This window comes from Salmo trutta, chromosome 33, assembly GCF_901001165.1.
Source record: "Salmo trutta chromosome 33, fSalTru1.1, whole genome shotgun sequence".
Classification (NCBI taxonomy): Eukaryota; Metazoa; Chordata; class Actinopteri; order Salmoniformes; family Salmonidae; genus Salmo; species Salmo trutta.
Genome location: NC_042989.1, coordinates 20,841,023 through 20,865,360, shown reverse-complemented (window position 1 = coordinate 20,865,360; position 24,338 = coordinate 20,841,023). Strand labels below are relative to the sequence as shown.

At 41.6% G+C, this 24,338-nt stretch overlaps 1 protein-coding gene across 2 annotated transcripts; it reads right to left on the bottom strand.

The window, feature by feature from the left end:
• Positions 1 to 1,128: 1,128 nt before the first annotated feature.
• LOC115172630 (visual system homeobox 2) lies at positions 1,129 to 8,537 on the bottom strand. Of its 2 annotated transcripts, none has more exons than XM_029730261.1 (5): positions 7,933 to 8,537; positions 7,446 to 7,530; positions 6,074 to 6,197; positions 2,644 to 2,824; positions 1,129 to 2,321 (listed from the first exon to the last, which is right to left on the bottom strand). In XM_029730261.1, the coding sequence occupies exons 1-5, from the start codon at positions 8,351 to 8,353 to the stop codon at positions 1,945 to 1,947; spliced, it is 1,188 nt and encodes a 395-aa protein (XP_029586121.1). In that variant the 5' UTR covers positions 8,354 to 8,537; the 3' UTR covers positions 1,129 to 1,944. The 2 variants fall into 2 exon arrangements, with proteins under 2 accessions (XP_029586121.1, XP_029586122.1); XM_029730262.1 differs by having other exon boundaries at positions 1,129 to 2,258.
• Between the last annotated feature and the right edge of the window lie 15,801 nt (positions 8,538 to 24,338).

The window sequence follows — 24,338 nt, the reverse complement described above, 5'->3', positions numbered from 1 at the left end:
ATAACAGAACATGGTCAAGATGTTAAAATGTTCGTAAATGACCAGCATGGTCAAATAATAATAATCATAGTAATTGTCGAGGGTGCAACAAGCACGTCCGGTGAACAGGTCAGGGTTCCGTAGCCGCAGGCAGAACAGTTGAAACTGGAGCAGCAGCATGGCCAGGTGGACTGGGGACAGCAAGGAGTCATCATGCCAGGTAGTCCTAGGGCTCAGGTCCTCCGAGAGAAGGAGAGAAAGAAAGAAAGAAAGAAAGAAAGAAAGAAAGAAAGAAAGAAAGAAAGAGAGAAAGAGAGAATTAGAGAGAGCATATTTACATTCACACAGGACACTGGATAAGACAAGAGAATACTCCAGATGTAACAGACTGACCCTAGCCCCCCGACACATAAACTACTGCAGCATAAATACTGGAGGCTGAGACAGGAGGGATCAGAAGACACTGTGGCCCCATCCGATGATACCCCCGGACAGGGGGTATCGAATCTAAATCTAAAATCCCTTGCGTCACGTTGACCTGTGAACCAATGCATATACGTTAGCTCAACTTTGCAGCTAGCAGTATGTGCATACATAAAAAAGCTGGGATGGATATGTGATCTAAACATCTGAAAGGAAGGAATAAAAAACATTACTAGAGCCTGATAAGGTTCTTGGTAAGTATCAGAGCAGGTGCCTTTAATACAGGCTGAGAGCATCTCATCTGGGCTGTTTCACTGGCTCTCCCATATGGTCCTCATGCATCGGCCCCATAGTTTAATTTGAGAGATTGAAGCCTCTCAACTGCAACAGATTGCAGACAGAACACAGTGCTACACTTGGCTGCCCTGGGAACAGGCAGAGCGTTCAGTTATAGGACCAGCTAGCCACCTTCTAATGAGCATGACCAACGGAGCATCATGCACAGGGAATGACAACAAGGACAACTCTGGTGGATTTTAGAGCATCCTTTGTCTGGTACAGCAGTCCAGGACTTACTTCTTGCAGCTTACTGAAGATGTAAATAACATAAGTAAGCCCAGGTAGTGAAGAATATCAATAATTATAGACCTACAGCTTCTCTCGTGCAGGTTCACCTGGCCACTTGGCTTTGTGATGAGGTAATACATAAAATAATGTAACAGCAGACCTCATAAAAAATGGTTTAATACTTTGTATTGCATACTATACAGACTGTGAAACAAAAACACAAACATTTAAAGACTACATGAAAGTATATTTTAACAGTGCCTTTGTGAGCCGTCTTTATCTCCATTATATACAGCATAAGAACAACGTAAGACAACGTTTTAATTATTGCGTGTTCCAAATTAGTGGAATAATGTTTTCCCTTTCGTACATCATCCCACATATGTATAGTCGCTTCAGTGGAGCGACTAGACAAGAAACACACTCAGCATCAACACTATGGATGCTGTGAATTCAATATAGAGTACAGTATAGTTTCAGAGATTGGCTACTTAAATATCAACAAACTTATATATCAACAAATGTCCTAATTGGTTCCTTAAAACAAACACAAATATGCACTTTGCACACTGAATTAGTAGTTTAAGAATATTCAATGATAGAAATGTGTAAAGTGGGTATCTTCTAGTTATAGGGGTTGTCAGCAATATACATCTGTATGGACTGCTAACCCCATATTAAACCATTTTCAACAGCATGTAAGCATCAATATTTGTATGAATGTCAGTGAGTAAGAAAGACAGAAAGTGCATTGGGGTTTTTCTTAGTCAATAAAATACAAATGTAGATATTTAATCTTTCCAATAGGAAGACCAGTATAAAGCAGGTCATTTTTAAACAGTATAATAGAGATTTAGGATGTTCAACATGTAAAAACCTCTCAGAGAACACTGTAATACTGATCAATCTAGTTGAGTCCATACAGATGTTTAGAGCACAGTCAAGGGCACTGCAAAGTCTGTACAAATTGAGGGTCTATGGACTCTTGGGCTCTTCCACTGGACTCAAAGGGCCACTAGATTTTTCCTCTGTCGCCTGTCTCTCCACTTTGCTCTCTGGTCTCTCACATGTAACAGTCCCAAGCACCTTGGCACTGTGCTCCTGTGCTTTTGCCCTGAGTGCTGCGATGCTGTTCTCCCTCAGTTCCTCTTTGGAGATGGGTGACTTGCCCTCTGCCCTCTTCTCCTCCACGTCGCACTCTTCAGCCCTCTGAATGGCTGGCTGCTGGGGAACATTGGACTTCTCTTTTGGCTGGACGACCGTGGTCTCCATGGACTTTTTGTGCATCCCTGTAAAGAATTGTGGGTATTCGGATTTAGAAAAGCGTCTGCTGATTGGAAAGCCATCTTGAACTGAAAATAGTAAGCAAAGAAATAGTTCTGATTTAGCTATAGGAATATGATCTTCAAATTGAGGATTCATAATAAGTGTAAACTGATAGTAAATATTTGCTGAATAGTTTTTTTCTCCCACTAAGCGATATGTAAATTATGATATCTTGATCATTTCATTTGATGAAAAGATGAAATCAAGTATGAAATAGTGTGTTTGGCCTCTTCCCCGAATGACGAGGAACACAACCCAAAATCACAATTAGGAAAGTAAAATGTGGAAAATATCTGAGAGTAAGCATGGAGGGTGAAACCTGCTGTAGATAAAACATTAGTCTCATACCAAGCAGCCATGGGGCACAGGAGTCCATGATGCCATCCTTGGCAGACTTGAGGATGGAATCCGGTAGGGGGATGGAGTGACGGACCATGGCGCCATACAGCCCATACTCTGCCATCACACTGCTGCGACCCCAGCACTTCTCCCTCTTCCTCCATTTGGCCCTGCGGTTCTGGAACCAGACCTGTAACCCAGGAGGAATTATTCAGTACCACTGACCAACACTGAAACTGGCAATATTCAGACACACTGACACTAGCAGCATCAATGAGTCTACTAACTGACAGACACCGCCACCTTAACTGGCTCTAGCACTGGCATCACATTGTGACACAGTTGTCCACCCTGTGAAAAATCCATCCCAATCTTTGGCAGACCTAATGGCCCTTTATGCCAATTATTTTATTTTATTTATGAAAACTACATAACTTAATCTGGTCTTGTTTCTCTCACTATTATTCCAGTTTACATTCACTTCAGTGTTGTGTTGTTTTGAGATATCAGTTAGATCTCTTATGTAATGTGTGATGATATAAGATAAAACTGATGTGATTTGATTCAGCACATTGATTTCCCAAACAGGCTGCTGGTGGTCTCTGAATGATCTCTGCCTTCTGTCAGTCCCTATCTCCCCCCAGCCTGAGGTAGTGTCGATGGATAGTGACTAAAACATTAAGATACTTCACTTGCCCAACCATGACTACTGGTTGGGGCCCCCAGGCTATCTGTCAGCTCAGTGAGAGGCCAAATTGATTTCATAGCACAACACAGAGCTGTTAAACAGCCTTGGCCACGTCTGATGGCTGTATGTGGAGTGCAAAGAAATAAGAGGGGCAAGCACAGAGATGTCTCGACTGTGGAGGGGGACCAGACATTAAATTGAAAATGATCAAAACCATTTAGAACCTTTTTCTGGTAATTCTGATGATAGCCCTTATTTCATACAAGATGCTTTTTTATGAGAAATTGTTTCTCTGGCCCTCAAAGGAAGCCGAGGGGGAAGCTGCGAGCAGAAGCGACCCCTAGGGCACGCCGAGGCTGATTGAAAAATAAGTTAATTTCAAGCCCAATCGATGGTGGACAGGCGGGCAAATATCACGGGAAATTAAACGAGCGGGACTCGGGGGAACGGCGCTATTGACCCGTGCTAATAAATTCAATGTAGTTATTTCGTCTGAACTCCCAGTGTCTCGAGCCAGCCTCCCCCTGGAACAAGGCAAGCTCGTCTGATTTAACTAATTACAATCTATGAGAAAATTGGGTGTTAATTTTATTTAGGATAGGAATAGCCTACGTTTATTTATTTATTTCCTTATTATTTATTCGCGGCGAAGAGCCTTAATGAGAAGGAAATTAAAAGGCGCTGGGGCAGATGGATGGTCCAGGTCACACCGCAATCTTCTTCCGCCTTGATAGCATGATTAGGTCGTTAGTGCTCCTCTCCGAGAACAAATTGTTTCACATCCAACTGCGCCTGATGAGAGATGATCTGCTCTGGCGAGGATGCTGCTAGAGGTGTCTTTGACATCTCTGATCGATTTACGTGGGCTCACTTGCATCCTCCGTAAAACATTATGTGGTTAACTAGTTCGTCAAGTGCAGAGTAGGCTAGGCCTAGATCACTCCACATTTCATTTTCTAGACAATTCATTGTTTTTTTAATACCTGCTTTATAGTCTGGATCAAGGCTATTTAAATCCCACGGCTAAAGCCAAAAATGTTGAGACAAGCCTATTTCAACGTAAAGGCCCAGTGCAGTCAAAACCTTGATTTTCCTATGTTTTATATACAGGTAACTGAAAAAATAAAGGAAACACCAATATAAATATCTTAATAGGGCGTTGGGCCGACACAAGCCGCCAGAGGCGTCAGGACAGCTTTGATGCGTCTTAGCATATATTCTACAAGGTTCTGGCACTCTATTGGAAGGATAAAATACCATTCTTCCACGATAAATTCCATAATTTGGTGTTTTGTTGATGGTGGTGGAAAACGCTGTCTCATGCCCCGCTCCAGAATCTCCTTTTAGGGTTCAATTGGGTTGAGATCTGGTGACTGAGACACACACTTTAAACCCCCTATGTTCCTATGAAATCCCTCTTTGAAAGTCACTGAGATCTCTTATTCTAGCCATGGTAGCCAACATAATGGGCAACTGGGCATTTTTATACATCACCCTATGCATGATGGGATGTTTTAATTGCTTAATTAACTTAGGAACCACACCTGTGTGGAAGCCCCTGCTATACTTTGAATCCCTCATTTACTCAAGTGTGTCTTTTATTTTGGCAGTTACCTGTATATTATGAGGTTGGAATAATGCTGTGAAATTGATGGTAATGCCCTTTTAGTGTAAGAGCTGTTTGACAAGACTGCCTGAAATTTCAGCCTGTTTGGTGTGATGACATCACCAGCAGCACAGGAGGTTGGTAGCACCTTGATTGGTGAGAACGGGGTCGTGGTAATGACTGGGGCGGAATCAGTGGAATGGTATCAAATACCATGTGTTTGATGCCTTTTCATTTCCTCCATTACTCTGTCCATGGACCCCAAAACCACCTTCTGCCCATAAAGGAATGATATGATATTCCACAGGAGTTTTGGCTTTCCATGGTGACATCACCATGTGGTAAATTGGTTAATAGACCAATAACAAAGAGAGTTCCAAACCTCTGCTAAGAACAGCTAGTTTTCCCCTCCTCCCTCAGACCACTCCCAGACAGTCCTAGACAAATTTTTGCTTGAGAAATAGTTTTTTGCTAAATAGCTACTTTTGCCCATTTTAATGGTAATCTATTTAAGTAAGGTACTTAATTGTTAGCCAGAAATGATTTGATATTGATATAAAAACAGCTGCATCGGGCCTTTAAGGCCCAACTGATCATTAATTTGTTAGCAAAACTACAACCATTATCATGTAAATTTAATTATGATTATTTCCAAGAGAATAATGCTAACAATGCCAATATCAAAAGCAGATCACAGTCGCAATGTATCCAGTGACAGATACCAATAGTGCTTAATAGTGCTTGCTCTAAGATAAATGCAGAACCTATATTAAAAAGAAGAAGAATTATTCACTGTTAATCACATTTAATTGGAGAAAGATGTTTTACAATTAGCACAAGTTCTCCTGTATTAAATATTTTGCAGAGTAACAATATTCCAGTTTGAGTTTGTTTGCAAGGACACTGAGTATGTAAAAAAAACTACATCTGACATAATATTCCAGTCATTTTATCCAGTAGATAAATACAAATTATAGGCTATAAACATGAATAATGCTGTTCTGAGACATTTAAATGCAATTTTAGTTCATGCTAATAAATTGAATGCATTTGTGTTGGGGAGGAAGAAATCAAGTGAAAAAATACATTTCCTCTGACATGATATACAATTAGAAACTGCCAACATCAACAGCCTGCTGTCATACCTGTATTCTGTCCTCAGGAAGCTCTGTTTTCATAGCCAGCATCTCTCTTGCATACACATCTGGGTAGTGAGCTTCATTAAAGGCCTTCTCCAACTCCTCGAGCTGGTAAGATGTGAATATGGTTCTGAAGAAATATGAAATATGTAAATTGTCCACATTGAAAAATGGTCGCAATGCAAATAAATAGGCAAGCTCGGTTGGCTATTATTTCATTTAAACAGATCAGCTGTACAAATGCACACCTTCATTTGCACGGTGGCCCAATGCATGCCGTACATCTTATATATACAAAGGTTTTGGTGGTATGCATTTAATCTTAGGTACATGCAAAACAATGGTGCATTTTAGAAATAGAGTAGGCCTAACTCAATGCAGCGACCCTCTCGTCCACATGCCATCCAAAAGGAGCTGCCGATCATAGTATTTCATTACAATAAAAAGTATTCAGTAGCCAATGCATGTAAGCCAGAAAGCAACGTGTAGGGAAATTGCATCATTTTCATGCACTCGGTAAGTGAGTATAAATAAGTGGATACATTTTAAAAAGATGAGCAAAACAGGCACTAATCCCTTTTCTTTCTTTATGCTGGGGAAAAAGGAAATGATCTATTTCCATTTCAATGTCTCATCCCCCTCATAAAGAAGTATAACGTCTTCACAGACTAAGCCTATATCGTTATGAAACGTTTTAATAAGTAAAAGGTAGGCTATATCCATATGGTGTACTATTAGGCCTATACACTCGATTGTAAAAAGTCTATATTCAAAACAGGCCCATTAATGATGCATTTACCGCGGCTGATTCGCAACAAAACGCTAATGCTTTCACACCCCAAAACAAATGTACATCAAAATGAATTAACAAAAATGTATGAAATAATACGGAATTGTTAGAGTAGGCTAGCCTGTAAATTCACACTTGTAGGCCTAAATCATTAATTTGCTATATGGAAAAATGGAATCCAAAGACCATTAAATAAGGAAATGCGTTGTAAGCCTAATTGCATAAAAATAATTTGTATTAACTTTGTAACATATAGGCCTAGACCCTATTAAATGTAATTCCATATTTGTTACAAGGTTATTAATAATGGAAAAGGACAAGCTGTTTGTCAGCTCAGTAATTAGCATGGGCTACTTTTTCAATTCTTCAATACATTTTCTAATTTTTCAATCTTGTTACAATAGCCTTCACAAAATCCCAAATAGTTGTTCTTGAATTAAGACAGTTCAAAAGCCCTAAACAAAAAACGAGTATCGTTAGGCCAAACCAAAAAATGTTGAAACGTGCGCTTCAGAATTTGAAGCTATTAGGCTACAGCGTTATGATAAACAATAAAAGGCCTATCATGTGTTGGAATGCAACACCTACCGGTGCCGTCTTTTCTTCCGTTTCTTGCTCTGGCTTAATGAGTTCTTTGAGAGTTTTCGTTCACTTGATGACACATCTTCTGAGTCTGTGAATATTAGAAAACGTGGCAATAACATGAATGACTCGTTTGAGGAATTAGACATATTCAATATGTTATCACAATTGTAGTGTTAAAATTGAGTAGACTAAGAAACAACGTCTAACACAGATGTTATCATTATATTCTGTTCTTGTTATAATACTGACATAAGTAGCCTATTTCTATTATTGTTAGTATAATTTTATATTATAAGTTGCCTATTGTGCTTTTAAAGTTCAGCCTAATAATAATATGAATACTAATACTAGCTTACTACTACTACTACTACTACTATTAATAATAATAAGAATAATAGGCTAACTACTAATAATAGTACTACTATTACTACTACTAATAATACAACTGTATATTTTAAGTCTTTAATGTAATGACGACTGCAATTCCTACCTGAACTGGCGGACTGGCTGTGGTCCAGATGTCCCACAGTTCTGTTGTGGGTTTGCAAGTGAACGTTCTGCGCATCCTGCAGGACCTCCAAAAACGCTGGTTGCCTGTAGAATGACGGAATCCCTCCAGGCCCGATTAATCCCATCCCAACTCCTACACCAGCGGGGCCAAGCATTGACCTGGCGGCAAGCAGGTGCGCCCCAGCTGGCAGCGACTGCAAGGCGCTCCTCGGGGCCGCCGAAGGCTCTTTATTCAGCCCTAAAATCTCCTGTATCCCGAATCCCGTGCATCTGGGAGGGTGCGTGGCGCTGTTCTTAGATTGTTGGTGCAGGCTGTTATTCCCTCCGTTAGCACCGATAGAGGATGTTTTGGATATATTCAACGTTTCCGATAGCACCGCAGCTCCTTGTTTACCTGTCATGGTGTCTTCGATAGTTGGCCTATTCCCTATTTGTATCAGCTCACAGGTCGGTCCCCAGTGCACTAGCCACGATGTCTCACTCGAGACTCTCTAAAATGGTCCTTTTATCCAACAGGTCCATCCCAACAAGAGTCAGAGTCCAGCAGCCAATCAGCTACGAGGGAATTTTCCGGATTCCTGCGCACCAGGCATTATTACGCGCCTTTGGAAACGGTTTATTCCCAAATAACTGATATATTATAAGGCTATAGGTAGGCTACACAAACCAGAGTGTCAGGATAACCCAAAACGCCCGCGGATAAAGAAGATGAAACAGGTGGACTGAGTTGAAGAATGTAGGCTAATACGAAGCTATGCTATCCATCCAATGTACTGAGAAAAATATATAACCACACGCCGTTTGCTATGTTTTTCATTGATATGTGTGACCGTTTATACTGTATATAGAATATGACAATTATTCTGGTATTTAAACGTGATCTCGACATTATACGTTTCATGCAGGATTACAATTATTTGAGGGGGATTGAATCGACCTGGGATCTGGATTAAGTTACCGATTTCATAAAATTAAAATGCATGTTAGTCCGTGTTTAGGCTATTAGCCTCTTCATTGAATATATTTCAGACCAGCTTCTAGTGCTATTTCTATCTTCTATGATCTCCATGTCCATCCGTTACCTCACATGAACGGATAATTGATCTCCAGATGCTACAGAGGAAACCACACAGAAATCAAAGCCTCTCCAAAACGACAGCTGGACGCGAACCCACATCTCTGTCTCGCTGCAGACTGCTATTTCACAGCAGCGGCAGTACATAACAGATTATGGAGATATTTATTTCACATGAGAAATGGAAAATTAGGAAACAATCTGGGCAACCAACGCTTCGGCCTATTAGAAGCTATTTATTAAACAACATGGTGTCTAATTAACTTTACAAACAACAGTAACATTAGCCTACTGTTTCACTTTCAATCGTTTAGAAAAGGATAGTCCGAGTTTTATTAAACCTCTTAAAGCCAATAAGTTACTGATGCATGGGGAGCATGCTAAGCATGCGTGCACGCATGTTCATAAAGCGCAATCAAATTAATAAAGATGATTATCATTATCAAAAATGTCACAATTTGATCGGATGTTTAATGTGTTACATATATTTCTTTATTTGTCTTGCTAATTGCTTTTCTTTTCAATTCACATTTAATCCCCGGTGCAATCCAACGCAATTTAACTCTGTGTGGAGGCCTCGCAGATTTTAATATGCACAATTCGCTTTGTTAGAATAAAGGCAGTTTATGTTAAATATTTGGAGAGAACATGTAGGCAGGCCTATTTTAACGTCAAAATCTATTTCGACTATTTAGGCTATTTGAAAAACATAGATTTTATATAAATTAAATTGGCATTATTCGTATAATTGTTCCAACAATACATTAGATTAGATACCCACCCTTTCTCCTTGCAATATCATTCGTTATCCTATATCTCAGAGGTCGTTTCCACAGAATAAGTCGTTTCATTTGAGACGAATAGTATACTTCATTTGGTTCAATTCACAAAGTGACCTACTTAGTTAGTTTCGAATATAATGACATTTTATTGGTCACATACACATATTTAGAAGATGTTATTGCGGGTGTAGCGAAATGCTCTTGGTGTAGCTAAATGCTTGTTTATGGCAGCATTCTTTTGTCAATACTACATATAAATTCCCCTGTTGTGAGCAGGTTTACGATTAGGCCTACTAATGGGTCAAATAAGTCATACAACCATTGTTTTCCGCATAGGGTTTGGATGCGTTTGGAGTTGTGTGTGGGACAATTTGGACATCTGGACAGATAATTACACCCAGATCATTTATGGAAATGAGCTGAAACTATCTGAGGGGGACAAAGCTAACTCCGATCTTATCTAAGTGCCACGTGGTAATAGATGAATAAATGTCCTGGTATAAAGTAGAGAAGAAACGCGTTAGGTGCCCCAGAAACACAATAATGGCCTATTATTATACCTACTTAGTTATTCCACAAGAAATGACACATACTGATTCGATGGGAACTTGTTGTTGTTGTGAATGTGAAATGTACGGATGATGTCCAGCCATGACTACTGATATAGACATAATCCAGTTGGAACCAGGTGTGGGTTATCAGATGTATAAACAAGACACCTCATACCATTAGCCTTCAGGCTCTCTGATTTACGTCAGGCTAAAACCGACCGATCCATGGCTACAGAGCGGTTCATACAATATATCATTTACACGTTTGAAGATAACCCCATCGAAATGGGGTTAAGTGCCTTCGGAAAGTATTCATACCCCTTGATTTATGCCACATTTTGTTGTGTAACAGACGGAATTAAAAATGTATGAAATATATATTTTTTCACCCATCTACACACAATATGTCACGGTTGTCGTCGGTGAATGAGGACCAAAATGCAGCAGGTACGTGTATGCTCATTTCGACTTTTATTAACTACAAAAAATGAACACTCCAAAACAAACAAAACACGAAAACGAACGAACAACAAAACAGTCTGGCAAAGCCTAGGGCTGAACACAGAACAATCACCCACAAATCCCAAACACAAACACACCCTACTATATGAGACTCTCAATCAAAGGCAGATAGACAACACCTGCCTTCAACTGAGAGTCCCAACCCCAATTAACCAAACATAGACATACATTCACTAGACTCCCCATAGAAATACCTAAACATAAACCAACACCCGGAATTACTAAAACAAACACCCTTTTAACAAAACACACCACCCTGAACCACATAAAACAAATACCCTCTGTCACGCCCTGACCAAACTACAAAACAATTAACCTTATATACTGGCCAGGACGTGACACAATACCCCATAATGACAAAGTGAAAACATATTTTTAGACAGTTTTGTAAATGTATCGAAAACGAAATACAGAAATATCACATTGGGCCAGTTCCCAAAAGGTTGCTAGATCGAATCCCTGAGCTGACAAGGTAAAAATCTGTCGTTCTGCCCCTGAACAAGGCAGTTAACCCAGGCCGTCATTGTAAATAAGAATGTGTTATTAACTGACTTGCCTAGTTAAATAGTAAAAATAAAAAAAATTGCTAGGCAACCATTTTCAGGTTTTGCCATAGATTTTCAAGTAGATTTAAATGAAAACTGTTCTTGGTAAGCAATGCCATTGTAGATTTGGCCTTGTGTTTTAGGTTATTGTCCTGCTGAAAGGTGAATTAATCTCCCAGTGTCTGGTGGAAAGCAGACTGAACCAGGTTTTCCTCTAGGATTTTGCCTGAGCTTAGCTCCCTTTTCTTTCTTTTGTATCCCGAATACAAGCATACCCATAACATGATGTAGCCACCACTATGCTTGAAAATATGGAGAATGGTACTCAGTAATGTGTTGTGTTGGATTTGCTGTATTACTTCAGTGCCTTGTTGCAAACAGGTATGCATGTATTGGAACATTTTTATTCTGTACAGGCTTCCTTTTTTCCCTTTGTCAGTTAGGTTAGTATTTTGGAGTAACTACAATGTTGTTGATCCATCCTCAGTTTTCTCCTATCACAGCCATTAAACTCTGTAACTGTTTTAAAGTCACCATTGCCCTCATGGTGAAATCCCTGAGCGGTTTCCTTCCTCTCCAGCAACTGAGTTAGGAAGGACGCCTGTATCTTTTTAGTGACTGGGTGTATTGGTACACCATCCAAAGTGTCATTAATAACTTCACTAGGCTTAAACGGATATCCAATGTCTGCATTTTTATTTTTACCCATCTACCAATAGGTGCCCTTCTTTGCGAGGCTCTGGAAATCCTTCCTGGTCTTTGTGGTTGAATATGTTTGAAATTCACTGCTCGACTGAGGGAGATAATTGTGTGTGGGGTACAGAGATGAGGTAGTCATTCAAAAATCATGTTAAACACTATTACTGCACACAGAGTGAGTCCATGCAACTTTTATGTGACCTGTTAAGCACATTTTTACTCCTCAATTTATTTAGGCTTGACATAACAAAGGGGTTGAATACTTATTCACTCAAGACATTTCAGCTTTCATTTTTAATACATTTTTACAAATTTCTAAAAACATAATTCCACTTTGACATTATGGGGTATTGTATGTTGGCTAATGACAAACAAAATCTCAATTTAATCCATTTTAAATTCAGGCCGTAACACAACAAAATGTGGAAAAAGTCAAGGGGTGTGAATACTTTTTGAAGGCACTGTAAATAGCCATTACGGCATTGGCAATTTGTGTCAAAAAGGAAACGTTTGGTAAAATGGTTATTCTGGTAGGCTAAATTGTATTTTGTTCTTGAAATGTGTGATTATGTCCATATCTGATCTAGTCAATGGGGTGAATGAGACATGGATGCTAAAACAAAATAAATATTGTAAACTACATCAAACAGTTCAAATTGAGCCACTGATTAAGAGGGAGAAAAACATTACCGCTACAATTACTCGATCACCAGTTGAAACTAATTAGGAGGCTATTAAGTGGAAATTTCATTACGGGTAATGAAGAAATCAATGTTATCAGGATATGCTAATGACGCATCAGCCAGTGGAGATGAGCCCATCTATTCACATGGAACCGTGAGTCAGGATGACCTGTCAATTACACCGCGGGTTCCTGCCCTCACTCCACTTCTGTTGCAATCTCTCACGGCTTTGTTGTTTATTGTTGCAAGAGACCCTCTTCCTCAGTATGGCTTTTAATAATCCATCTCCATATGAAAATGACTCCACCCTGATTTACATGCAGAGGAGAGGACAGTCTAATAGGGCTCTAGATTAAGGGAAGATTTAGTTCAGTCATTCGTGTATTTGGTTGCTCATCAAAGACCACAAGATCTGAGGGCTGCAGATTAAAAGGCAAACAGCTGTTGCAAAAATGTGTTTATCTGTTCTGTTCCCCCTTTCCCTCTGTTTCCATCTTACTGTGGGAGAGTTGTCATGTTGTGTAAACCAGATTGCCCTCAAATGAGAAACAAATATAGGTTAAGATTTCAACTCGACGAAAGGAGGCTGAAATGGAGAAGAAATAAACAAATGTGTGCTTCAACTTTAAAGCACATTATTACATAGTCATATTTGGAATGGCTATCTAGTGTGTTAGACAAACTGAGGTCATCTGAAGTAAACTTCTTGACCTTCATAGACGAGAGATCAAACCAGAGGATGTTTAACTGTGTCACTTTCCATTTCACCAGATATCTTAATGTCGCAAACAAAAACCTCCCCCTTTGAATGAATATGAATGGAGTCTTCAGTCTGCAGTCATTTTGATGGGAAAAGCTTGACGTCTATGTATAATGAATAGGTAAAGAACTTTCAGTCCACAGGAAGGTCACTAGATAATGGGCTATGTGATGGGCTGTATAAGTAACATAACTATGCATTCGCACAGCCCCTGCAGATTGCTTGAACTTGATATTTCATGCTATGCAATCAAAATGAAGGATTACTGATGCTCACACAGCCATACATCTGCATTCGCCCTATACTGTGCAGATATAACAAATGAGAAGCAGCATTTTTCAACTCTGATCAGACTTTGCCAGCAGGTAAATCCAACACATTTTGTGATTCAGCTGTTATAGTTCTGAATCAAGCCCGGCTCCTAACTCTATAGCTCTGTGTTGAAACAATGAGCCTGTCCTGATGACAGAACACATCTTGTGTCGAGTCAAGGGAAAACTAAAACACTGCAAGAGGTTCTGCTTTTTTTCTTTCCCCAAAGCGCTGCCAAGGGCGTGTTGACCCCCTGATGCAAAGTGAGTTTGCTAGCTCCAGTTCTCATGGCTCCTCTACAATGGCGTGTTTGGGAGCTGCCTGCCGGCATTGCTTAACTAGGCGAGGAGTTGATTAATTTGCACTAATTGACAGCTAATTAAAGGCCTGAGGGCACATCGGATTGACGTTTGTCGGGGCAGCGAGGCTCGGTGAGGTCAGGTCTATGTATTGTTGATGGATGGAGGACTTTTTTTCTCTCTGTATAGACGACCCCTCCATGGGGAATGACCTGTTTCTTGAGGAGCATGTCTGGCTGGACTGGAGGCTTCGCATGACAGGCAGCCACCAGTGATTGCAGCATATTGTGAACGTCAGGTCACTTACTGTGTCAATGCTCAGTAGACTGATCAATGTACATCAGCCAACAAGTGTTAACCAGCCAACTCAGCAATAGGCCATGTAAACCAGTGTCAACCAGTCAGCGCTACACCATCTGAGCTAAACAGTCCCTTTTCACCCTTCTAATGATGTAAAACTTCTGTTAAAAGCTTCCATGGTGGTTATTTGACAAAAAACAAACACACTGTACACTAGACTAGAGCAGACCAATTAAACTGACTACAAGGGACCATAATAAACCTTGGATGCATTGGGGGTAAAATAAGTAGATTGCCCTCCTCTCACAGCTTAAATTCCTGCCCATCAGGTGATGCTGTACATCCACTCCCCCAACCCCATCCTGCCCATCACAGGAGTCTCCAGCACACACAGGAAAACACACACGCTGTCTAGGAATGGGGAAATTATATATATATATATACACTGCTCAAAAAAATAAAGGGAACACTAAAATAACACATCCTAGATCTGAATGAATGAAATAATCTTATTAAATACTTTTTTCTTTACATAGTTGAATGTACTGACAACAAAATAACACAAAAATAATCAATGGAAATCCAATTTATCAACCCATGGAGGTCTGGATTTGGAGTCACACTCAAAATTAAAGTGGAAAACCACACTACAGGCTGATCCAACTTTGATGTAATGTCCTTAAAACAAGTCAAAATGAGGCTCAGTAGTGTGTGTGGCCTCCACGTGCCTGTATGACCTCCCTACAACGCCTGGGCATGCTCCTGATGAGGTGGCGGATGGTCTCCTGAGGGATCTCCTCCCAGACCTGGACTAAAGCTTCCGCCAACTCCTGGACAGTCTGTGGTGCAATGTGGCGTTGGTGGATGGAGCGAGACATGATGTCCCAGATGTGCTCAATTGGATTCAGGTCTGGGGAACGGGCGGGCCAGTCCATAGCATCAATGCCTTCCTCTTGCAGGAACTGCTGACACACTCCAGCCACATGAGGTCTAGCATTGTCTTGCATTAGGAGGAACCCAGAGCCAACCGCACCAGCATATGGTCTCACAAGGGGTCTGAGGATCTCATCTCGGTACCTAACGGCAGTCAGGCTACCTCTGGCGAGCACATGGAGGGCTGTGCAGCCCCCCAAAGAAATGCCACCCCACACCATGACTGACCCACATCCTCATGCTGGAGGATGTTGCAGGCAGCAGAACGTTCTCCACGGCGTCTCAAGACTCTGTCACGTCTGTCACATGTGCTCAGTGTGAACCTGCTTTCATCTGTGAAGAGCACAGGGCGCCAGTGGCGAATTTGCCAATCTTGGTGTTCTCTGGCAAATGCCAAACGTCCTGCACGGTGTTGGGCTGTAAGCACAACCCCCACCTGTGGACGTCGGGCCCTCATACCACCCTCATGGAGTCTGTTTCTGACCGTTTGAGCAGACACATGCACATTTGTGGCCTGCTGGAGGTCATTTTGCAGGGCTCTGGCAGTGCTCCACCTGCTCCTCCTTGCACAAAGGCGGAGGTAGCGGTCCTGCTGCTGGGTTGTTGCCCTCCTACGGCCTCCTCCACGTCTCCTGATGTACTGGCCTGTCTCCTGGTAGCGCCTCCATGCTCTGGACACTACGCTGACAGACACAGCAAACCTTCTTGCCACAGCTCGCATTGATGTGCCATCCTGAATGAGCTGCACTACCTGAGCCACTTGTGTGGGTTGTAGACTCCATCTCATGCTACCACTAGAGTGAAAGCACCGCCAGCATTCAAAAGTGACCAAAACATCAGCCAGGAAGCATAGGAACTGAGAAGTGGTCTGTGGTCACCACCTGCAGAACCACTCCTTTATTGGGGGTGTCTTGCTAATTGCCTATAATTTCCACCTGTTGTCTATTCCATTTGCACAACAGCATGTGGAATTTATTGTCAATCAGTGTTGCTTCCTAAGTGGACAGTTTGATTTCACAGAAGTGTGATTGACTTGGAGTTACATTGTGTTGTTTAAGTGTTCCCTTTATTTTTTTGAGCAGTGTATATACACACACACACACACACACACACACACACACACACACACACACACACACACACACACAATACAGTACCAGTCAAAAGTTTGGACGCACCTACTCACGCAAGTGTTTTTCTTTATTTTCTAAATTGTAAAATAATAGTGAAGACATCAAAACTATGAAATAACACATATGGAATCATGTAGTAACCAAAAAAGTGTTAAACAAATCAAAATATATGTCATATTTGAGATTCTTCTAAGTAGCCACCCTTTGCCTTGACAGCTTTGCACACTCTTGGCATTCTCTCAACTAGCTTCATGAGGTAGTCACAGCTCCATGAGGTATTTCAATTAACAGGTGGGCCTTGTTTTAAAAGTTAATTTGTGGAATTTCTTTCTTTCTTAATGCGTTTGAGCCAATCAGTTGTGTTATGACAAGGTAGGGTTGGTATACTGAAGATAGCCCTATTTGGTAAAAGAACAGCTCAAATAAACAAAGAAAAACGACAGTCCATCATTGCTTTAAGACATGAAGGTCAGTCAATGTGGAACACTTCAAGAACTTGGAAAGTTTCTTCAAGTGCAGTCGAAAAAACCATGAAGCGCTATGATGAAACTGGCTCTCATGAGGACCACTAAAGGAAAGGAAGACCAAGAGTTACCTCTGCTGCAGAGGATAAGTTCATTAGAGTTGCCAACCTCAGAAATTGCCGGAGTCATTGTTTAAGCCGCGAGGTTCAAAGCCTGGGAAAAAAGTTGCGGCTTATAGTCCGGAATTTACGGTAGGTGAACGGATGATCTCCGCGTGTGTGGTTCCCACCGTGAAGCATGGAGGTGGTGTGTGATGGTGTGGGGGTGCTTTGCTGGTGACACTGTCAGTGATTTATTTAGAATTCAAGGCACACAGCATTCTGCAGCGATACGCCATCCCATTTGGTTTGCGCTTAGAGTGACTATCATATGTTTTTCAACAGGGCAACAACCCAACACACCTCCAGGCTGTGTAAGGGCTATTTGACCAAGAGTGATGGTCCTGCATCAGATGACCTGGCATCCACAATCACCCGACCTCAGTTGGACTGCAGAGTGAAGGAAAAGCAGCCAACAAGTGCTCAGCATACAGTGGGCTCCAAAATTACTAGCACCCCTGACTGGCAATGCACAAACAATACTTAAAATAATATAAACAATATAATTATAGAGATAAACTCAAAATACCAACATGTGAGAAATACTGTACTTTATTAATGTTTCAATGAAACCCACCAAAATCAAACAATTATTTAATACAAAATACATTTCACCAAACTCAAGGTTTCACAATTATTGGCACTCCTTATTTAGCACTTAGTGCCACCACCTCTGGCAAGGATAACAGCATGGTCTTTTCCTGTAATGTTTGACAAGGTTAAGGAACACATTTGGAGGGATTTTGGACCATTCCTCTATGCAGATCCTTTCAAGATCCTTCACATTCTTGGGTTTGCGCTTATCAACTGCTTCCTTCAACTCAGCCCACAGGTTTTCGATTGGATTGAGGTCTGGCGACTGAGATGGCCATGGCAGAACATTGATTTTGTTGTCACAGAACCATTTCTGTGTGGATCTTGAGGTATGTTTTGGGTTATTGTCTTGTTGGAAAGTCCACATACGGCCAAGTCCCAGCCTTCTGGCAGAGGCAACCAGACTGTCAGCCAAAATTGCCTGGTACTTGGTGGAATTCATTATGCCATCAATCTTAACCAGTGCCTCTGGACCTCTGGAATTAAAACAGCCCAAAAACATCACTGACCCACCACATTTCACCGTGAGTATGAGATGCCTCTCCTTGTATGCATCTCTGTTTCGACGCCAAACATGCCGATGCTGTATCTGACCAAAACGTTCAATTTTGGTCTCATCTGACCAGAGCACCTTCTTCCAATCATAATTTAAATGACGTTTGGCAAACTCCAAGCGCTTGCGTCTGTGTCTTGGGGTCATTAAGGGCTTTTTTCTGGCAACCCTTCCAAAGAGTCTGTGGTTGTGGAGGTGGCGTCTGATGGTGCTTTTTTAAACCTGGCGACCCCAAGACGCCACTAAGGCCTGCAATTCTTTCACAGTGATTCTTGGGGATTTTGTTGCTTCTCTCACCATCCTCCTCCCTATCCTGGGGGGCAAAATGCATTTACGTCCTCTACCCGTGACGTTTTCAACTGTTCCATATCTTTGAATGTTTTAATAATCGCTCTGACAGAGCTCAGTGGTATATTCAACCGTTTGTGGATCTTCTTGTAGCCATTACCAGATTTATGAAGGTCTACGACCATCTGTCCCTTTTGAACTGCCAGTTCTTTTCTTTTCTTCATGATGTTGGATGACAAAGGGATATTGCATGCCTGTCCTCATGTTTATACCCTAGTTAAAAAAGGAAGTATTGTAATGGCTCAATATAGTTCCTTAACACTTAAATAAACTTAAATAAGTGGAATTTAATTCCTGGTTTAATGTTGGTAGATGTTATTTACAATAATATTTAAGGGTGCCATTAATTGTGAAACTTTGATTTGGAGGACATAGATTTTTAATTAAATCAATAAATGATTTTGTTGGGTTCCATTGAAACATTAATAAAGTACAGTATTTTTCACATGTTGTTATTTTGAGTTTTTCTCTATAATTATATTGTTTATATTTGTTTAAGTATTGTTTGTGCATTGCCAGTCAGGGGTGGCAGTAATTTTGGAACCCACTGTACAGTGAGGGAAAAAAGTATTTGATCCCCTGCTGATTCTGTACGTTTGCCCACTGACAAAGAAATGATCAGTCTATAATTTTAATGGTAGGTTTATTTGAACAGCGAGAGACAGAATAACAACAAAAAATCCAGAAAAACGCATGTCAAAAATGTTATAAATTGATTTGCATTTTAATGAGGGAAATAAGTATTTGACCCCTCTGCAAAACATGGCTTAGCACTTGGTGGCAAAACCCTTGTTGGCAATCACAGACGTCAGACGTTTCTTGTAGTTGGCCACCAGGTTTGCACACATCTCAGGAGGGATTTTGTCCCACTCCTCTTTGCAGATCTTCTCCAAGTCATTAAGGTTTCGAGGCTGACGTTTGGCAACTCAAACCTTCAGCTCCCTCCACAGATTTTCTATGGGATTAAGGTCTGGAGACTGGCTAGGCCACTCCAGGACCTTAATGTGCTTCTTCTTGAGCCACTCCTTTGTTGCCTTGGCCGTATGTTTTGGGTCATTGTCATGCTGGAATACCCATCCACGACCCATTTTCAATGCCCTGGCTGAGGGAAGGAGGTTGTCAACCAAGATTTGACGATACTTGGCCCCGTCCATCGTCCCTTTGATGCGGTGAAGTTGTCCTGTCCCCTTAGCAGAAAAACACCCCCAAAGCATAATGTTTCCACCTCCATGTTTGACGGTGGGGATGGTGTTCTTGGGGTCATAGGCAGCATTCCTCCTCCTCCAAACACGGCGAGTTGAGTTGATGCCAAAGAGCTCCATTTTGGTCTCATCTGACCACAACACTTTCACCCAGTTGTCCTCTGAATCATTCAGATGTTCATTGGCAAACTTCAGACGGGCATGTATATGTGCTTTCTTAAGCAGGGGTACCTTGCGGGCGCTGCAGGATTTCAGTCCTTCACGGCGTAGTGTGTTACCAATTGTTTTCTTGGTGACTATGGTTTCAGCTGCCTTGAGATCATTGACAAGATCCTCCCGTGTAGTTCTGGGCTGATTCCTCACCGTTCTCATGATCATTGCAACTCCACGAGGTGAGATCTTGCATGGAGCCCCAGGCCGAGGGAGATTGACAGTTCTTTTGTGTTTCTTCCATTTGCGAATAATCGCACCAACTGTTGTCACCTTCTCACCAAGCTGCTTGGCAATGGTCTTGTAGCCCATTCCAGCCTTGTGTAGGTCTACAATCGTGTCCCTGACATCCTTGGAGAGCTCTTTGGTCTTGGCCATGGTGGAGAGTTTGGAATCTGATTGATTGATTGCTTCTGTGGACAGGTGTCTTTTATAAAAGGTAACAAGCTGAGATTAGGAGCACTCCCTTTAAGAGTGTGCTCCTAATCTCAGCTCGTTACCTGTATAAAAGACACCTGGGAGCCAGAAATCTTTCTGATTGAGAGGGGGTCAAATACTTATTTCCCTCATTAAAATGCAAATCAATTTATAACATTTTATAAATGTTATAGCTTTTTTCTGGATTTTTTTGTTATTCTGTCTCTCACTGTTCAAATAAACCTACCATTAAAATTATAGACTGATCATTTCTTTGTCAGTGGGCAAACGTACAGAATCAGCAGGGGATCAAATACTTTTTTTCCCTCACTGTATGTGGGAACTCCTTTAAGGATTCCAGGCGAAGCTGGTTGAGAGAATGCCAAGAGTGTGCAAAGCTGTCATCAAGGCAAAGGATGGCTACTTTGAAGAATCTCAAATATAAAATATATTTTGATTTGTCTAACACTTTCTTGGTTACTACATTATTCCATATGTGTATTTCATAGTTGTGATGTCTTCACTATTATTCTACAATGTAGAAAATAGTAAAAATAAAGAAAAACCCTTGAATGATTAGGTGTGTACAAACTTTTGACTAGTACTGTATATAATCGTTATTTTGCAAGAGGTGAAGCTGGGTCCGTGCGAGAGGCAGGGGGTGCAGCCACTTGGGCAGTCTGTCTGTGTGAATCGGAAAGACAATTAGGGGCTTATTAGTGGCCTGTGGAGATGTGTAACTTGTGGAGAGTGAGCGCTCCCCAGCGCGGCCAGAGCGTCATCTCCAGCCGGGAACAGTCCGAGACATTGTCTCACCTAATTATGCTGGACGGACTTCTTTTTGTTTACCATTCAGCATGCCTGTCTGATTCCCTTTTTGCCTGGCCGCTAGCTCCGACGTCGCTGGAAGTGTGCTAATTAGAAAATAAATGGTCCTAGTAATTATGTCAACTCTCATTAAAAGGGATGAGAATGAGCAATATTATTTTTACGCAATGTTTTGTGTAGGGCCTCTACTTCCAATCCTCATTAAATTGAAAAATGCCCTTGTAGCGGGGGAAGCACTCTCATGTCAGAGCTCCTTACATGTCCAAAGCCAGAGAGGTGCTTTAACAGAGTGTCTATGGAGTGGCACATGCATGAAGTTATTGCCCTAATTAAAAGTTTGAGTCCCCCCAAAAACTGTCGCATCATGAAACCAGTTTCTGAAGTGAATTCCATTGTATCCTAACCCATTGAAAGATGCAATTGTATCCACAGACGCACACTGAGGTTGATTTCCAATTCGTTTGATTATGAGGACGATTAATAAATATGTTACTATACTAAAAGATGTAGGGCTGGACGATATACCGTATTTTATGATATTTCAAAAAAATTATTTCACCTTTATTTAACCAGGTAGGCAAGTTGAGAACAAGTTCTCATTTACAATTGCGACCTGGCCAAGATAAAGCAAAGCAGTTTGACACATACAACAACACAGAGTTACACATGGAGTAAAACAAACATACAGTCAATAATATAGTAGAAAAATAAGTCTATATACAAAGTGAGCAAATGAGGTGAGATAAGGGAGGTAAAGGCAAAAAGGCCATGGTGACGAGGTAAATACAATATAGCAAGTAAAACACTGGAACGGTAGATTTGCAGTGGAACAAAGTGCAAAGTAGAAATAAAAACAATGGGGTGCAAAGGAGCTAAATAAATAAATAAATACAGTAGGGGAAGAGGTAGTTGTTTGGGCTAAATTATAGATGAGCTATGTACAGGTGCAGTAATCTGTGAGCTGCTCTGACAGCTGGTGCTTAAAGCTAGTGAGGGAGATAAGTGTTTCTAGTTTTAGAGATTTTTGTAGTTCGTTCCAGTCATTGGCAGCAGAGAACTGAAAGGAGAGGCGGCCGAAGGAGAAATTGGCTTTGGGGGTGACCAGAGAGATATACCTGCTGGAGCGCGTGCTACAGGTGGGTGCTGCTATGGTGACCAGCGAGCTGAGATAAGGGGGAACTTTACCTAGCAGGGTCTTGTAGATGACCTGGAGCCAGTGGGTTTGGCGACGAGTATGAAGCTTGGGCCAGCCAACGAGAGTTTACAGGTCGCAGTGGTGGGTAGTATATGGGGCTTTGGTGACAAAACGGATGGCACTGTGATAGACTGCATCCAATTTATTGAGTAGGGTATTGGAGGCTATTTTGTAAATGACATCGCCGAAGTCGAGGATCGGTAGGATGGTCAGTTTTACGAGGGTATGTTTGGCAGCATGAGTGAAAGATGCTTTGTTGCGAAATAGGAAGCCAATTCTAGATTTAACGTTGGATTGGAGATGTTTGATGTGAGTCTGGAAGGAGAGTTTACAGTCTAACCAGACACCTAGGTATTTGTAGTTGTCCACATATTCTAAGTCAGAACCGTCCAGAGTAGTGATGCTGGACGGGCGGGCAGGTGTAGGCAGCGATCGGTTGAAGAGCATGCATTTAGTTTTACTTGTATTTAACAGCAGTTAGAGGCTACGGAAGGAGAGTTGTATGACATTGAAGCTCATCTGGAGGGTAGTTAACAGTGTCCAAAGAAGGGCCAGAAGTATACAGAATGGTGTCGTCTGCGTAGAGGTGGATCAGAAACTCACCAGCAGCAAGAGCGACATCATTGATGTATACAGAGAAAAGAGTCGGCCCAAGAATTGAACCCTGTGGCACCCCCATAGAGACTGCCAGAGGCCCGGACAACAGGCCCTCTGATTTGACACACTGAACTCTATCAGAGAAGTAGTTGGTGAACCAGACGAGGCAATCATTTGAGAAACCAAGGCTGTTGAGTCTGCTGATGAGGATGTGGTGATTGACAGAGTCGAAAGCCTTGGCCAGGTCAATGAATACGGCTGCACAGTATTGTTTCTTATTGACGGCGGTTAAGATATCGTTTAGGACCTTGAGCGTGGCTGAGGTGCACCCATGACCAGCTCTGAAACCAGATTGCATAGCGGAGAAGGTGCGGTGGGATTCGAAATGGTCAGTAATCTGTTTGTTGACTTGGCTTTCGAAGACTTTAGAGAGGCAGGGTAGGATAGATATAGGACTGTAGCAGTTTGGGTCAAGAGTGTCCCCCCCTTTGAAGAGGGGGATGACCGCAGCTGCTTTCCAATCTTTGGGAATCTCAGACGACACGAAAGAGAGGTTGAACAGGCTAGGGGTTGCAACAATTTCGGCAGATCATTTTAGAAAGAAAGTGTCCAGATTTTCTAGCCCGGCTGATTTGTAGGGGTCCACATTTTTCAGCTATACTGGTATCGATGCACGGACCGGTTTGGGTTTATCTTCTATAACGGTATTTGAATGTTTGGTTTGCTAAATGTGATAAGCTGTGTGTAAAGTCAATTTTTATATACTGAACAAAAATATAAACGCAACATGTAAATTGTTGGTCCCATGTTTTATAAGCTGAAATAATAGATCCCATACATTTTCCATATGTAACAGTATAGCTTCCGTCCCTCTCCTCGCCCCAATCTGGGCTTGAACCAGGGACCCTCTGCACACATTAACAACTGACACCCACGAAGCATCGTTACCCATCGCGCCACAAAAGCCGCAGCCCTTGCAGAGCAAGGGGAACAACTACTTCAGGTCTAAGAGTGAGTGATGTCACCCGATTGAAACGCTATTAGCGCGCACCACCGCTGACTAACTAGCCATTTCACATCGGTTACACACACATAAAAAGCTTTTTTCTCTTAACCATGCCAGCCCAGGACCTCCCAATCTGGATTCTTCACCTGCGGACCGGACAGCTGATTAAATTGAGGAGTATTTATGTCTCTAATAAAGCCTTTTTGTATGTAAAAACGAA

Coding starts and splice junctions, on each gene's coding strand:
- LOC115172630 (XM_029730261.1), bottom strand. CDS start 8,353: ATGACAGGTAAACAAGGAGCTGCGGTGCTATCGGAAACGTTGAATATA. Junction 2,825..6,073: donor TTCCTGAGGACAGAATACAG/GTATGACAGCAG, acceptor CCTGGGTTACAG/GTCTGGTTCCAGAACCGCAG. Junction 2,322..2,643: donor CTGTGCCCCATGGCTGCTTG/GTATGAGACTAA, acceptor TACTATTTTCAG/TTCAAGATGGCTTTCCAATC.